Source organism: Pelodiscus sinensis, chromosome 1 (assembly GCF_049634645.1).
Source record: "Pelodiscus sinensis isolate JC-2024 chromosome 1, ASM4963464v1, whole genome shotgun sequence".
In the NCBI taxonomy this organism is placed as follows: domain Eukaryota; kingdom Metazoa; phylum Chordata; order Testudines; family Trionychidae; genus Pelodiscus; species Pelodiscus sinensis.
In genome coordinates this window covers 225688760-225703294 of record NC_134711.1, presented here as the reverse complement: position 1 = coordinate 225703294, position 14535 = coordinate 225688760, and the positions used below count along the sequence as shown (strand labels likewise).

Genomic DNA, 14535 nt, shown 5'->3' with positions numbered 1-14535 from the left:
TAATTCTGCCTCTACTCACCATTGAGAAAGCCTCAACAGGACCATTCTGAGTACCACACTTTGGGGAAGATGTGGACAAATTCGAGAAAATCCAGAGAAGAGCAATAAAAATTAAAGGTCTAGAAAACATCTATTATATATTTGAGAAAATGTGTTCATCCATCCATTCAAATGTTAAGTGGACCACCAAATTAGGCATGCAATTCTTATCATAACTTAAAGTAAGGACAGGGTTTAGTTGTGCCAAGAATATGGGATGTACCCGTTATGGGATTGCTTCTCATAAAACCATACTGAGAAGAGAGAATCACCAGGCAAGTGAAAAGAACCACCCCAGCCCCAAGCCTCACATACCTACAGGAGCCCTTTAGGGAGGGCAGGGGGACAAACTCCTCCCCACCCAATTCAAACAGGGATCTTACTGGCTGCTCTCCATCAGTGACCAAGGGAAAAGTGCACAGTGTGCTGTATTCCTCACTCTGGCTGGGGAGTACAGAGGGCAGACAAACCTGAACCTGCCCTAGCCAGGAGCCAGGCACCCTTCCCCTGCCTGTGCCACCTGGAGCTGCAGTGGCCACAGAGAGGTACTTCTCATCTGCTCCCAAGCTGCTGTGGTGAGAACAGGCTGAGGTAATCCTTTCTCCCTCGGCAGCTTGTATACTGAATTCCTTATCCCTAGCTCTACCCCAAAGCAATGATATAAATGAACAAAAATTAAGTAAAGAACTGGAGCAACTCCAAGTAAAATCTTCTAGTTACCTATAAAGAAGAAAAAAATACGTTTAATTTAGTCTGGAGTAGAGAAGATTGAGGTTGGACATAAGAGTTTCCAAGTACGGAAGAGTTTCCAAGTACGGAAGTGTTACAAAGAGAAGGATGACAAGCTGTTTTCCTTAACCCCTGAGGGCAGAATAAAATGTAATGAGTTTAAACTGCAGCAAGAGAGATTTAGGTTAGACATTACAAAAAGCTTCTTAACTATAAAAGGAGTTAGTAGTAAAGCACTGGAACAAATTATCTAGGCAGGTTGTGGAATCTCCATCATTGCAGGTTTTTAAGAAAAAGGCTAGACATGCACATATTAGAGATGATCTAATAACACTAATTTCTGCCTCAATGCAAGGGACTGGATGTATCTAATGAGGTCCCTTCTAGTCTAAGGACATAAAATCCCATTTAATTGGTTAACTGGATTAAAGGGGGACAGACAGGGGAGCTGGGCTGGAAAGTCCCCTTCCCCCACTGTAGGCAGCCAGAGCAACCCCTGCCTGTGAAGCATCTAGACCCATGGTGGACAGGGTCTGCTCTGTGCCCACGAAGCTGGAGCAGCCCCTTCCTGTGGCAGGCATGGAGCTGCTCCAGCCCCATCAGTTAACCAGAACCAGTAAGCATCACCAGTTAAGGGTAATGCTTACTGGCTAACCTTTCACATCCATATTCCAGTCCCACATTTCTGTGACTCTATGAACAGAGTATTTGGGGATAAAGAGGTTTCTGAAGATACTTGATGAGTTCAGGATCACATCCAAAACATTTATGTACTTGGAGCTTTAACTCAATTTTTGTTTTTCTTCATCTAAATCATAGTTCTGGAGTAGGTCTGTGCATGAGAGTTTCAGTGTGCAGTTTGCCATGGGGCGAGAAGACCATCTCAGCTCTCTCACCGCAGCAGTTTGGGATCTGAGAGAAGCCTGGCTGCTGTAGCAGGCACACCCTGGGAAGAAGTCCATGTGGGAGACAGACACACATTCCATTTTCCTGGCACAACCAAACCTTGATATTGCTTTAAGTTATGATAACAGCAAACTGTACACCAAATTTGGTGATCCTAGTTCTTACCATTTAGGAGGAGTTCTTGAACCAACAGAAAGGACATGGTCTCAACAACTTAATTACCTTCATCCTGCTTCTAAAGCCCCTTAAGACTGCACTTGAAAGAGAATCCTCTGAACTGTTATTCATGCTAAAATTCGACACTTTACTCCTGAATCTGAATAAAGGATCTAGTTATCTTACCCATTACAAAGATAGCTTCCCCAATTATCACCTCTAATATAATTAGCTCAGACATTTACCTCCCCCACCCCCACCCCCCTTCTGTCCTGAAATTTGATTTGTCCTTTTCATATGTGTTTTTTTTTTTAAATTGTATCCTTTGGTATATACGGTTGTGCCAATTTTCTTCCACTATTTGATCTGAGGAAGTGGGTCTGGCCTATGAAAGCTCATCACCTAATAAACCACCTTGTTAGTCTTTAAAGTGCTACATAGTCCTGTATTTTGTTTCAGACATTTCTAAGATTGCTATTTTTGCACAGAAGAAATTCTACTGCTAGGACTCCTTTTTGCATTTTATCCTCATGCCAAAATGGACATACCTGCCATTCATGGTGACCATTTGGATTAGTGGAATCAGGAAGCACAACACTCAGCAGCACCCATTCTAACCTAATTTGACTGGCACAATTAATAACTCAACTTAAAAAGCTCATTTAGAAACCTATTCTCCCGCTCTGTACAAACTCCTATTTTAACTGTTAGCTATTTCTCTCAAGGCTTGAGAAAAGAACTGAACCTAGGAAATCTGATGTATGGTATGGAGTTCATGAAAGGTTACATCATTTATTGTCAATTATTATACTCCCTTTTTTAGTCAAATGGAGAACACTGCTAACATCACATGCCTAAAACCATGAACCCCTACTCTATTTTTCATGAACCTCAATTGAAGTTTTTTTTTTAAATAGTATTTTTTTTAGAAATGAAAAGAAGTTGGGTAAATTGTTTTGAAACCAAATGTTTAAAGAGGTTTGCCAAAATTCTTGAAACATGATCTGCTGATTAACAATTAATTCCAGAGGAGCAAACTATCCGGTAGGCAACAAAGAAGTCTGAATTTATTATATAAACTTCACTGAAGTAGGCAATGCAAGTAAAACAAAGCAGGCACCAGAACCATCTCCATCTAAGAATTTAATTGAAGACAACCATCAAAGTAGTATTTATATTGCAACCTGAAAAAATTCAGAAACCTACTAAAAAGGGCCAGTCATGAAAGACAGGAGCTACTCACTGGGAAGCACTCCAAAACCCCCAGCAGTGCAGAAGGAAAAGAAAAGAACACATTGCCTCTTCCTTCCAGCTGCACCATATTTTGCATCAGCCATTTAAAAAAAAAAGGAAGGAAGACAACAGGACCTTTTCTCTTCTTTGATCTCTGCTTCCTCTCAGACTGCTGTGAAGAGAAGGATAGAGAAGCAACATTCACATTCCCCTGTTCTTGCTCAAATGTAATGCTGACTTAAAGACAAAAAGATAGAGCATAATTGTTCCCCTTTTGTTCTCTCTTCTGTAGGCAGATTTATCTAGTTTTCTTTTCTCAGTCTTCATGGGATCATACCCTACTTATCATGAAAAGCCATAGTGAAGTGAATGCCTTGTAATGTTTGAATTTTACTGTTTGGCTTGAGGAATGTCAGTTCAATATTACTGCTACTGGAGTCCTAAATTATAAGGAAAGTCTTCCCACTGGCCACCCCAAAATATATTTTTCAAGATTTGATTTCAACAAGAAGATGCAGTGACACTAGTGTTTCATAGGATATGGAAAAATCCTACTTGCAACAGGTTACTCTTGTTGTGAGTGCAGAGTCAAATATCACTAACTCCTTCATAACCTAAGCTTTCGTTGATAGGGACAGCATCAAACTGATTTTAACTGACTGTTTTCATAAAACAGAATGAGCTCTCCCAGTTTCCATGGCCAACAGGGCTCCACTCATCCCAGGGCTACTGTGGCCAACCCATAGCCACCCAGCCCTGTGGTCGAAGGGCTCTCTGGTAAGGATGTTAAGCGGGTAATTGATTAATCATGTACTCTGATACAGAGGCAGCAAGGGGGATATGGGAGCGAGTAGTCAAGTAGTGCCTAGGTTTTATCGGGTAGTCAACTACTCGACTAGTCACTTACATCTCTCCTCTCCGGTCCAGCAATATCCATAGTCCGATGTTGCCGGACCAAAGTGTCACAGACAAGAGAGTTTCAACCTGTACTTTAAAAAAAAATATTAAAAAAAAAACCACTCTAAATTCAGCTGAAAACTTCAAGTAAAATAAAAAATATTGAGTATCTAGTGTAGTTAGTTTAGGACAATTAATTTTGGTTTCAAAATATTTGAGCCATGAGATTCAGTGCACTAGAAACTTTCCATTTTTGACATGTTCTTAGGACTTCGCAGCTGAATCTCCTGGTCAGCTGTAAAACACACATTTTGCTTAGGTAAAGTCAGTTGGAGAAAGTTCACTTACTGAACAGTGCACAGCAGGAGAACGATATGAGATTATATTGAAATGAGATAAATATAAATAACACTTCAAAATATTTATGAAGAGCACTTTGGCCTTGCAATGATGCAAGATGGCATCTACAGTAATACTGACTACACTGATAGTTCAGAGACAGGAAGAAGGAATAAGAAAATATATAGTTATCAAAAATAAACACAAAACTTGAGACAGTTTCAGCAATTTTATCTTTGAGAATAGAAAGGTTCAAGTTTTAGAACAACAATGGTGCTTGTGCAGGTGATTATAGGTTCCCTACAATCTAACAAAGGAGCATATCACATTACACTGGCTTTGAACCCTTGACACTCATTACACAAACAGAATTAGGGCACTTGAAGCTAGTTTCCAGGCAGTACCATTCCCACTGACCTCACTTTTATCTTTCCAAACTTCACTAATTCATATTGGACCTTCTGTCCTGCATGTGCCTGAACTCCTATGGCATGGGAAAGGAATGGTTGTGCATGACCCATTTTAAACTTATTTGTTCCATGTTTTTATTTATATCCGTTATGTTGATGCAATGGCACAAACTTCACAGGAGGCCAGAGCAAAAAAGGTTAATTATCTCTACAGAGAATGAAATTTAATTGGCTTCAATCTACAATTCCTGCCAGAGTCATCAAGCTTGAAATAAGAGCCCATACAGCTTGAGTAAATTAACAGCAGATAACAAAAAGGAGAGAGAGAACAAGGCATGCCTCAGGAGGGCTCTTCTACCCTGAGGAAAGACATTCCCCTCCTTTCCCCTTTCAAGGCTCAGAGAAAACTACACTACACTATCTTCAATCCTCAAATCTTGCAATGAGGCGTGGGACAGCTTGCAGCCTCAGAGTCTCTGTTAACTACTTACTAAACTATCTGTTCAACTTGCATTTTGCTGTGATACTAGGAGTACCTTTCACACATCAGAAGAAAAGCTTGTGGCTCGAACACTTGTCCCTCCCCCCAGTAGAAGTTGGTCCAGTAAAAGATGCTGCCTCGACCATCTGGTGTAACATGCTGGGATGGACTCTACTATTATACTGCATACAGAATTACATAAAGCAGTAGACTTCAAACTGTGGAGGGAGGCCATGGAAGAACATTCATGGGGGGGAGGGGAATAGTGAAGCCTGGGTCAGCCCCCACAGGAGTGGGAAGAGAGTGCCACCCAGTGCTGCTCTGCCCCCAGCTCCACTCCAATACCACCCCCAATCCCAGCCATGGCTCTACTTCTGGCCATTGCCCCAGCTGCATCACTGGCCCTGCTCCCAGCCATGACTCTGGTGATGCTCCCACCACCCAACTCAGGCCCCAGCTCCTAGGGTACATGACCAAAAAAGTTTGGGGGCCCTTGCCATAAAGCTGTTCTACAATCATTTCATGCAGAAGAGACAAAAGGATGTCAAAAGGAGTCCAGTATTTTAAATAAGCGTGATCTCTCACTTTAAAGAGTGATACTTTAGTCTAACTGACATGATCTACATCAGTGGTTCTCAACCTTTTTTATACCAGACAAGCGAACTTATTCAAAAACTATTGGCAATCCAGCACTGAAATACTTGCACATACATTATGATAATTCATTTATTTGCATATTTATTATAGTGATTTTAGCCCAACATATATCAGGCAAATCAAAGGGGGTGGAGGGGTAAGAGACACAATGGTTAAAAAGAATTTTAAAAATAGTTGCTAATTTTTGTTTAAAAGCATTCTATAGTTCAAACCTTTTGCCTCAACTCTACCAGAATTAAAGAGGCAGTAGTTAACAGGTCTGACAGTGCTGACACATTCTGCTTATTCGTATTTTCCTGTGTACTTAATAATGCATAACAAGAACATGTGTGCATGCTAGATGGGAGCAGTTGGAGGTCAGGGAGAAGCTCCCACTGAGTGGGAAAGGAAGAGAATAGAGTCACAAGGGAAGCCGCCCATCATGGAGTGTTTCACTCCAGTGGCCCCGCTGGCTAGGGCAAGTAGCAGCTACTGGAGCTGGAACCGGGGGCCACAGTAAGGATGTCCTAGTATGGACAGCCCCATTGGGGTCCCAGCTGCCCAGCTACCCTGCTGCTGTATGGGGAAGTGGGCAGGAAAGGAGTTCCCTGGGAACTCAGTGCACAAGGTTAAATAAAAGCCGGGGTATGGCCTAGCAAATGTGCTGCAACCCAGCAGACGGGGTGGCCACAGACTGCAGTTGGGAACCGCTGATTTACATTATCTCAAACCAATAATAAAGCTCTAAAATAACTGGATTATTCCACTCAATAGCCAGTACAGTCCAACATGAATGAAGAAAAAGAGACAAAGCCCAGGATCTACTAATACCAGAGAAACAATTTGCCACCTATTAGGTAAAAAACTTAACCTATTTCAAGGACCCATATATAGGGTGTTTTGTTTTTTAAACACACACACTTTCTGGGAACAGAGCCTGTGTAAAGTCAGTCAAAAATAGCTAAATGAAAAAAGAGAAAAGCAATGTACTCATTTGTAACAGAAAGCTATCAATAATGTCTGCTAATAGAGACAATAATTGAAGAACAGTGATTTTCAACAGACTGTAGAGGAAACAAAAGACTGATTTTCACATTTAGTATCCCGACATCAAACTGTAGTTGTGCTCTCAATTACTCTTATATTTCAGTTAAGACAAAACACTGTTTTCACAACTTTGAATGCAATTGGTTTCTCATCATGAAAAGATGTGCCTTTTAAATTTTTGGTAAAGTTTTTAATATAGGAGGTCTTCTTAATACAGCTTGTTTAAAAGTTAACGCTACAATGATTCCCACAATAGGCAAAAGTACTTATTGTAGCTGTTATAATACATGCAACTGTTTGAAAAAAAAAAATGCAACTGTTTGAAAAAAAAAGAAAAAAAAGGACACCTTAATTTCAAGATGCCATGACAATTTTGTTGATAGTGTTCTCCAACAATCATCAGAGGTTAAGCATAGTAACAAAGGGACAGTATCAAACAAGTCACGTGAACAGACAAATCTGTAATCTGTCAATTCACAGAGGAAAAAACAAACAGTTGAAACAAAACCAAACCAACCATAACACCACCTTTGGCCACAAAGAAGGGTCATTTTAACTAAATAATTTCCACTATTTTCTTGTAGTTGACACAAGGGATGATAAAAAGCGGGGGATGAGGAGCTTGTAAATATGTAACCATTGAATAGTTGTATGCTAGTAGTTTTCCTACACTTTAGATGGAAAATATTGGAGTCAGAATCTCATTAGATTGCAGGCTCCTCAGGACAAAGACTCATTTATCTAAGCATAAGAACAGCTAAATTTTAGGTTCAGCTCCACAACTCAGTCACTCTCTATGTAGTCTTCAAAAAAGGTCACTTGAATATGCCATTCTCCCAGTTTTCTCATCTGTAACTGAAGGATAATACTGACTGACCTACTTCAATGTCAGTTTTTATGTATTACTTTGAAAACAGAGCACTTAAGACAATATGTATTTGTTTGCACATGTCATCCCAAATACATGCTTGTGGGTGTGTATCTTTCAAAAGAGGCTTGCATTCTAGATGTAGCCTTACTGACCTGAACCTCAACATAACACCACTAAGCACAACAAAACTGAAAACTAGAAACTATAGCATTATAATAAATCTTTATTCCCATGTCCTTATCATGAGTGCATAACAACAATTTTGGTTTAGTACAAAACACCATATAGACAAGAATTAGATGTTCCATTTTCCCCATAAAACTCTAGATAAGATACAATGTTTTTCCTCAGGACAAAAACAGTACAAAGATTCAAGACAAACTTATCAGAAAACTTTTCGTAGGAAGCTTTTTAAAACAGGTTCACACACACTTAAATCCCAACAAATAATCCAGGCAGAATTGCCAAGAAACCTGTCTGCAAATTTATATTAGTTGCTCTTCTTGTTCAAAGTGTAAGCAATTAATTTGCTCAGATTTCAATTTTCCTTAACCAGTTTTATTTCCATGTTATAGCAACCAGTTATATGCTACAACTATGTATAGCAGTAGACTACAAATATTTACAGTTTTTAAAAACACAGAGCACTACATAATTAAACATGGATCTGTGAAAAAAATACACTAAAAATCAAAAATACATATTTTAGCATGGTTTTAAGCAAAATATAGACTACTATGAAATTAAAACTGTACTTTTATTGCTTGTTTGAGACCAGTTCTCAAGGCAGCATGATCAGAAATTGCATGCCACTTTCAACAGAATTAGGTCCTTTAGTTTGCTGCCAAGTGACCTTTACAAATGTTGCTGATGTGCACACCAAATGCCATGATACAAAATGGTATAGTAAAAAAAAGTCACAAGTCCTTACCTGTAAATCTGTCTTCAGCCATTTGGAATCAAACCTAGTCTGAGCAGACAGACAAAAAGGTTCAGAAGACATTTTCCTTCTTCAAAGCTCTCCAGGCTGGCAGAGGGGGCCAGATCTGTCGGGGGGGGGGGGAGGGGGGGGGAGAAACATCTAGTAGATAACCTTGCATAGCTTCTTATTTTATCCTGGTAATACCAGAATGAGTCACATTTCCTCCAAAATTGTATTTACATGAATATCAATCTAACTCTCTCACATGTAAGCAGACACCCTAACAATGTACAAAGAAAAAAAGAAAAAGTGTTCACCGTTATTCAAGCCACAAGCCTTCCCTTCCTCCACCCACGATGGTGAACACATCCCAATGCACCGAAGGTCATCATCAGAGGCCTGGGCTGCTGCTTTTACCCCTCAGCCCCGTAAATGGTGCATGAAATAAATAATTGATCCAGATTATGCAAGTAGCAGGCGAACCCAAGTGCTATTACCATTTTTACACAGAGGGATGAACCGGGGGGGAGGGGGGAGGAAGAGTCCTAGACCGCTCCTCTCCAAAAGCAGTAGGCTATTCCCCTCACCTCCCACTTGAAGCACATTCCAGGGCCATTGTCACCATGTCTTACATGCCCGCTCTGAGGGACGCGGCCCACGGGCTGCCAGCCGGGGATCTGGCCTCAGACCGCTTCACCAAAGCGCCGCGCTCCTCAAAACGGTTTCTATGCAGCGGCCTCACCGCTACCCCCAGGTCTGCGCCGGGCCCCTTCGCCCCACCCCCCTTCCAACGCCCCCAGGCCCGGGCCCGGCCACCTGCCTCCTCCCGGCTCCATTAAACCGGGACAGCCCCCCACGACCTCCGGGCCGGCCCCCCCTTTCCTCACCCGCCATTACAACGCCCCCGCGAAGAGCTGCATGAGCAGGAGCCCAAGGCAGGAGGGGACTGGGGCCAGCCCGGGGGAGAGAGCGGGACGCCCACCGGCAGCTCCCCCACCCCGTCCGTCCTCAGAGCGGGGGGGGGAGGGGAAAGGTTCGGCTCCCCCCCGACAAGCTCCCCCCGCGCGTAACAGCCGCCCCAGCGCGAGGGCAGGGGCGCGCGCCCCCCCGGACTCCGACGGGCTGCGCCTACCCACAGCGCTGTCCCTCTCGGGCAGCAGCTGCCGCTCAGGCTCAGCTCTCGGGCTATTCTTCTCATCCGACTGGTCGCCCCGCCCAACCCACCCCCTGCGGCAACACCGGAAGCAGGAGGAGCCTCGCCCTCGGCGGCCAATCCCCCGAGCCGGCAGCCCGAGCGCGCCCACCAATCAGCGCGACACTAGGAGGTGGGACATCCTGTCCCGAAGCGGGTGGGGAACGTTGGTTGTTTGCGCAGTGCCCCTCCCTCCCCGCGCCGAGGTCTGTTTTCCGCGCAGCTGCTGAGGTGCTGAGCCCAGTGTCACGCGACACATGGGGGGGGTTGCTATGTGACGTCAACGGGGTGACGTGCTTTACGTTGTGGGGGGGGCTGCTGTGTGACGTCAAGAGGGTGACGTGTTTTACGTTGCTGTTTGCCTTTTGTGTGTGAGCTGCTGGTGCCTGGTCAGCAGGTGGCCAGGGCGGGGCAGCGCAGTGATGGACCCTGAGACCCACGGGGATCCCACCAGTTACCTGCTGCCTGTGAGAGTGGCCAGGGCCAGAAGTGGCTGCCAGTCAGGGCCCAGGGGATGTGGAAGGGCGTTAAAAGTCTCCCCGTGTAACCGCTACCGTTTCATTGTGGTGACGCGCTCTAAGCTTCCTACTGCAGAGCCTGCAGCAAAGCCTCCCAGGGCAGCAGGTCCAGCAGCCCCTGTCGGCCCCACTCCTGGCGGGGGGGGGGGGGGGGGGGGGGGGCTTTGCTGCAGCACCAAAGCCACCTTCCCAGGCCTAGCAAGAGCTACCGACCCACTCCCGGAAAGGAGACTTTGCTGCAGGCTCTACAGTGGATGAAAAGCTGGATATGAGTCAACAGTGTGCCCTTGTAGCCAAGAAGGCTAATGGCATATTAGGTTACATTAAGAGGAGCATTGCCAGCAGATCCAGAGATGTCATCATTCCCCTTTATTCGGCTTTGGTGAGGCCACATCTGGAGTATTGTGTCCAGTTCTGGGCCCCCCACTACAAAAAGGATGCGGAAGCATTGGAGAGGGTCCAGCGGAGGGCAACCAAAATGATTAGGGGGCTGGAGCATATGACCTACAAGGAGAGGCTGGGGGACTTGGGTCTGTTTAGTCTGCAGAAGCGAAGAGTGAGGGGGGACTTGATAGCAGCCTTCAACTTCCTGAAGGGAGGTTCCAAAGAAGATGGAGAGAGGCTGTTCTCAGTAGTGACAGATGGCAGAACAAGGAGCAATGGTCTCAAGTTGTGGTGGGAGAGGTCCAGATTGGATATTAGGGAAAAACTATTTTCCTAGAAGGGTAGTGAAGCATTGGAATGGGTTAACTAGGGAAGTAGTGGAGTCTCCATCCCTAGAGGTATTTAAGTCTCGGCTTGACAAAGCCCTGGCCGGGTTGATTTAGATGGGATTGGTCCTGCCTAGAGCGGGGGGCTGGACTTGACGACCTTCTGGAGTCTCTTCCAGTTCTATGATTCTATGATAAGGGGATGGTTGGATGAAATAACATGATCTTGGTAACTAATTGACCATTCATTATCAGTTGGAAATAGGTCAATGGAGGGATGATAGGAGTTGCTATAGGGAACTTTCTGGGTGTCTGGCTGGTGAGTCTTGCCCACATGCTCAGGGTTTAGCTGATCGCCATATTTGGGGTCAGGAAGGAATTTTCCTCCAGGGTAGATTGGCAGAGGCCCTGGAGGTTTTTCGCCTTCCTCTGTAGCATTGGGCACAGATCACAGCTGAAGGACTCTCTGCATGTTGGGGCCTTCAAAGTATTTGAATGCTTCAATATCTTTGATATAGGTGAGAGGATTATTCTAAGAGGGGTGGTTGAGATTCTGTGGCCTGCACTGTGCAGGGGGTCAGACTAGATAATCATAATGGTCCCTTCTGACCTTAAAGTCTATGAGTCTATGAACCTGCAATGGGGACCACAATGGATAGGGGCTGCTCCAGCAGGCCCCATGGGACTGGAGCGGCCCCCTGCCCAGGGCAGTGAGGGAGCTGCTCCAGCCTCTATAGGTTACCTTTTCACATTCTTACTAGGGATCAACCATCGAGAGCCCTCTCCACCAGGAATGTGTCTTTTGAACGCTCACAACAGCCCCTGTGGCAGGTTCCAGGTTGACGTGACTATGTAATCCTTATATTTGTTTTAAATGTAGGTAAATAAAACTTTTTATTTTGAGTCTCCACACTATTCATGACTTTATACAAGCCTTCTCAGCCCCTTTTAGTCATCTCTTTTCTAAATGAAGGAAGCCCTGTCTTTTTAATCTCGCCTAATATGAAAGATTAGTCCATATCCCAAATCATTTTTGTTGCCTTTTCTGTACTTTTTCCCAGTTCTAATATATCTTGTTTGAGCTGGGGTTACCAGAGCTGCATGCAGTATTCAAGATGTGGATGCACCATGGATGTAAACAAAAGCATTATGATATTTTCTATTAGCTATCCCTTTTATGGTTGCTAACATTGTTACCATTTTTAACTGCTCCTGCACCATGGTTAGCTATTTTCAGAGAACCATCCAAAAAGATTCCAACAACTCCTCCCTGAATTGTAAGAGCTAATTTAGATCCCCATTATTTTGTATCTACAATTGCGATTACGTTTTCCAAAGTTCATTACTTTGCACTAATCAGCATTTAATTTCATCTACCGGTACCATTTTGTCATTGTCACCCACTTAAATGAGATCTTTGTGACTCTTTGCAGTCAATTTGGACTTTCTAGCCTGAGTATTTTTGTAATTGTAAATTTTACTGCTTTCTGTTGTGAAACCCTTTTTATTCCTAACCTTTAACCTGTTGCTGATCTAAGGGAGCCTTCCCCCTATTCCACAACTGCTTACTTTACTTTAGAGCCTTTGGTGAGGGACTCTGTCAAAAGCTTTTTAAAGTCTAATATAGTATGTCAACTTGCCCACATGCTTACTGACTCCCTCAAAATAGAGTTGTAAAGGAAAGTCATGCCTCAAAGTCAAGTTTACTCTGCCCCAGTATACAGTGTTCATTTATGTGTCTGATAATTTTTTTCTTTCCTGTGGTTTCATCCAATGCACCTGGAACTGAAGTTAGGCTTACTAGGAGCAGGGGTAAGGTTTGGGGGAAAAGGTAGAGTAGGGGAAGGGGTAGATATGGGAAGAGGTGATGCTGGAGTAGGGAAGTTACCCCGGACTCCACATCTGGGGCAGATGAGGGTTGCTCTGCACCCCCCTAGGGACTAGGGATGTAAAACCCCTTTTAGAATGTTACCTGATCAAACTATATATTTAATCATAGCAACCCTCTGCCTAGTGGAGTGAACCTGGCCAAGGAGGGCCTACTACACCTCACTACAGATAGGGAGTTGCTGCTGCCGCCAGGCAGGGATAACCCTGTTTATTGACAAAGCCTTTGCTAAGACATGATGGGTAACAGCAAGAGACAATTGCAGCTAAGGACAGAACTGTATGCTGCCTCAAAGGCAGGGAAGAGAAGTTCTGGAGGGAAAAGAGAGATAAAGGAACCTTTGAGGCAATATACAGGAATGTAGGTGTAACTGGGACAGACATATGAAGGGAATGGGAATAGGATGGAGTGACAGGAAGAAATTGGGGGAGGAAAAGTGGATTATGTCTTGGCTCTGGGTTTGATTTGTTTTAAAATACAACAGTACTCAACAATAGGGGTGTGTAGATTTGTTTGTTTGGCAAAGGGAAATGAAGCCGCGATTTATATAATCATGGCTTCATTTAAATTTAAATGGCTGCTGCGCTGAGCCGACAAACAGCTAATCAGCTGTTTGTCGGCTCAGCACACTAGTCTGAACACTCCCCGGTAAACCTCATCCTACAAGGCATAACAGGGAGGTCGATAAAGGGCTTTCAGGTTGGCGTGGGAGCATCCAGACTAGTGCGCTGAGCCAACAAACAGCTGATCAGCTGTTTGTCGGCTCAGCGCGGCAGCCATTTAAATTTAAATGAAGCTACGATTATTTAAATCACGGCTTCATTTCCCTTTGCTGATCAGCCTAATCTACATGGATCCATTGATGGAGCCATGTAGTTTAGACACACCCTAGGGTAGGTATGGGGATTCTGTGGTATGGGGATTAGGGTGCTCACCTGGGGTTCAAATCACCTGGCTCAAATACCTGCTCTGCCAGGCAGGAGGGCCTCTGGCATGTGAGAACAGAGCCCTTGTAGCTGATCAAGAGGCCATTTACAGTCCCTTTTGCTCTTTTAGGGGACTGGGACACACGACTCATGAGGAGAGGCTGAGGGATTTGGGTTTAATTAGTCTACAGAAGAGAAGAGTGAGGGGGGATTTGATAGCAGCCTTCAACTACCTGAAGGGGGGTTCCAAAGCGGATGGAGAGAGACTGTTCTCAATAGTGACAGACAGAACAATGAGCAATGGTGTCAAGTTGCAGTGGGGGAGGTCCAGGTTGGATATTAGGAAAAACTATTTCACTAGGAGGGTGGTGAAGCACTGGAATGGGTTACCTAGGGAAGTGGTGGAATCTCCATCACTAGAGGTTTTTAAGTCTGGGCTTGACAAAGCCCTGGCTGGGGTGATTTAGTTGGGCTTGGTCCTGCTTTGGGAAGGGGGTTGGACTTGATAACCTCCTGAGGTCTCTTCCAACCCTATGATTCTATGGAAGATCAAAGTTGGACTACAAAATCTTTTGTTGCAGAGGCCCATGGTGTAGAAGTGGTCTCAAGAGGAGTAAAAGTATCCATTTACCTCT

General features: G+C 44.2%; 1 protein-coding gene across 5 annotated transcripts in view; it reads right to left on the bottom strand.

Moving 5' to 3' along the window:
• The window catches only part of HERC2 (HECT and RLD domain containing E3 ubiquitin protein ligase 2), a 201837-nt gene extending 191905 nt beyond the window's left edge, over positions 1–9932 (bottom strand). For 4 of the 5 annotated variants that reach the window (XM_075916267.1, XM_075916303.1, XM_075916286.1 and 1 more), the window contains exons 1-2: positions 9799–9932; positions 8676–8790 (exon numbers count right to left, since the gene is read on the bottom strand). In XM_075916267.1, coding sequence (XP_075772382.1) covers positions 8676–8747 — 72 coding nt within the window. In that variant the 5' untranslated portion in view covers positions 8748–8790; positions 9799–9932. The remainder of the gene's footprint in view (positions 1–8675; positions 8791–9798) is intronic. The other variant, XM_075916277.1, reaches the window with a different exon arrangement.
• Between the last annotated feature and the right edge of the window lie 4603 nt (positions 9933–14535).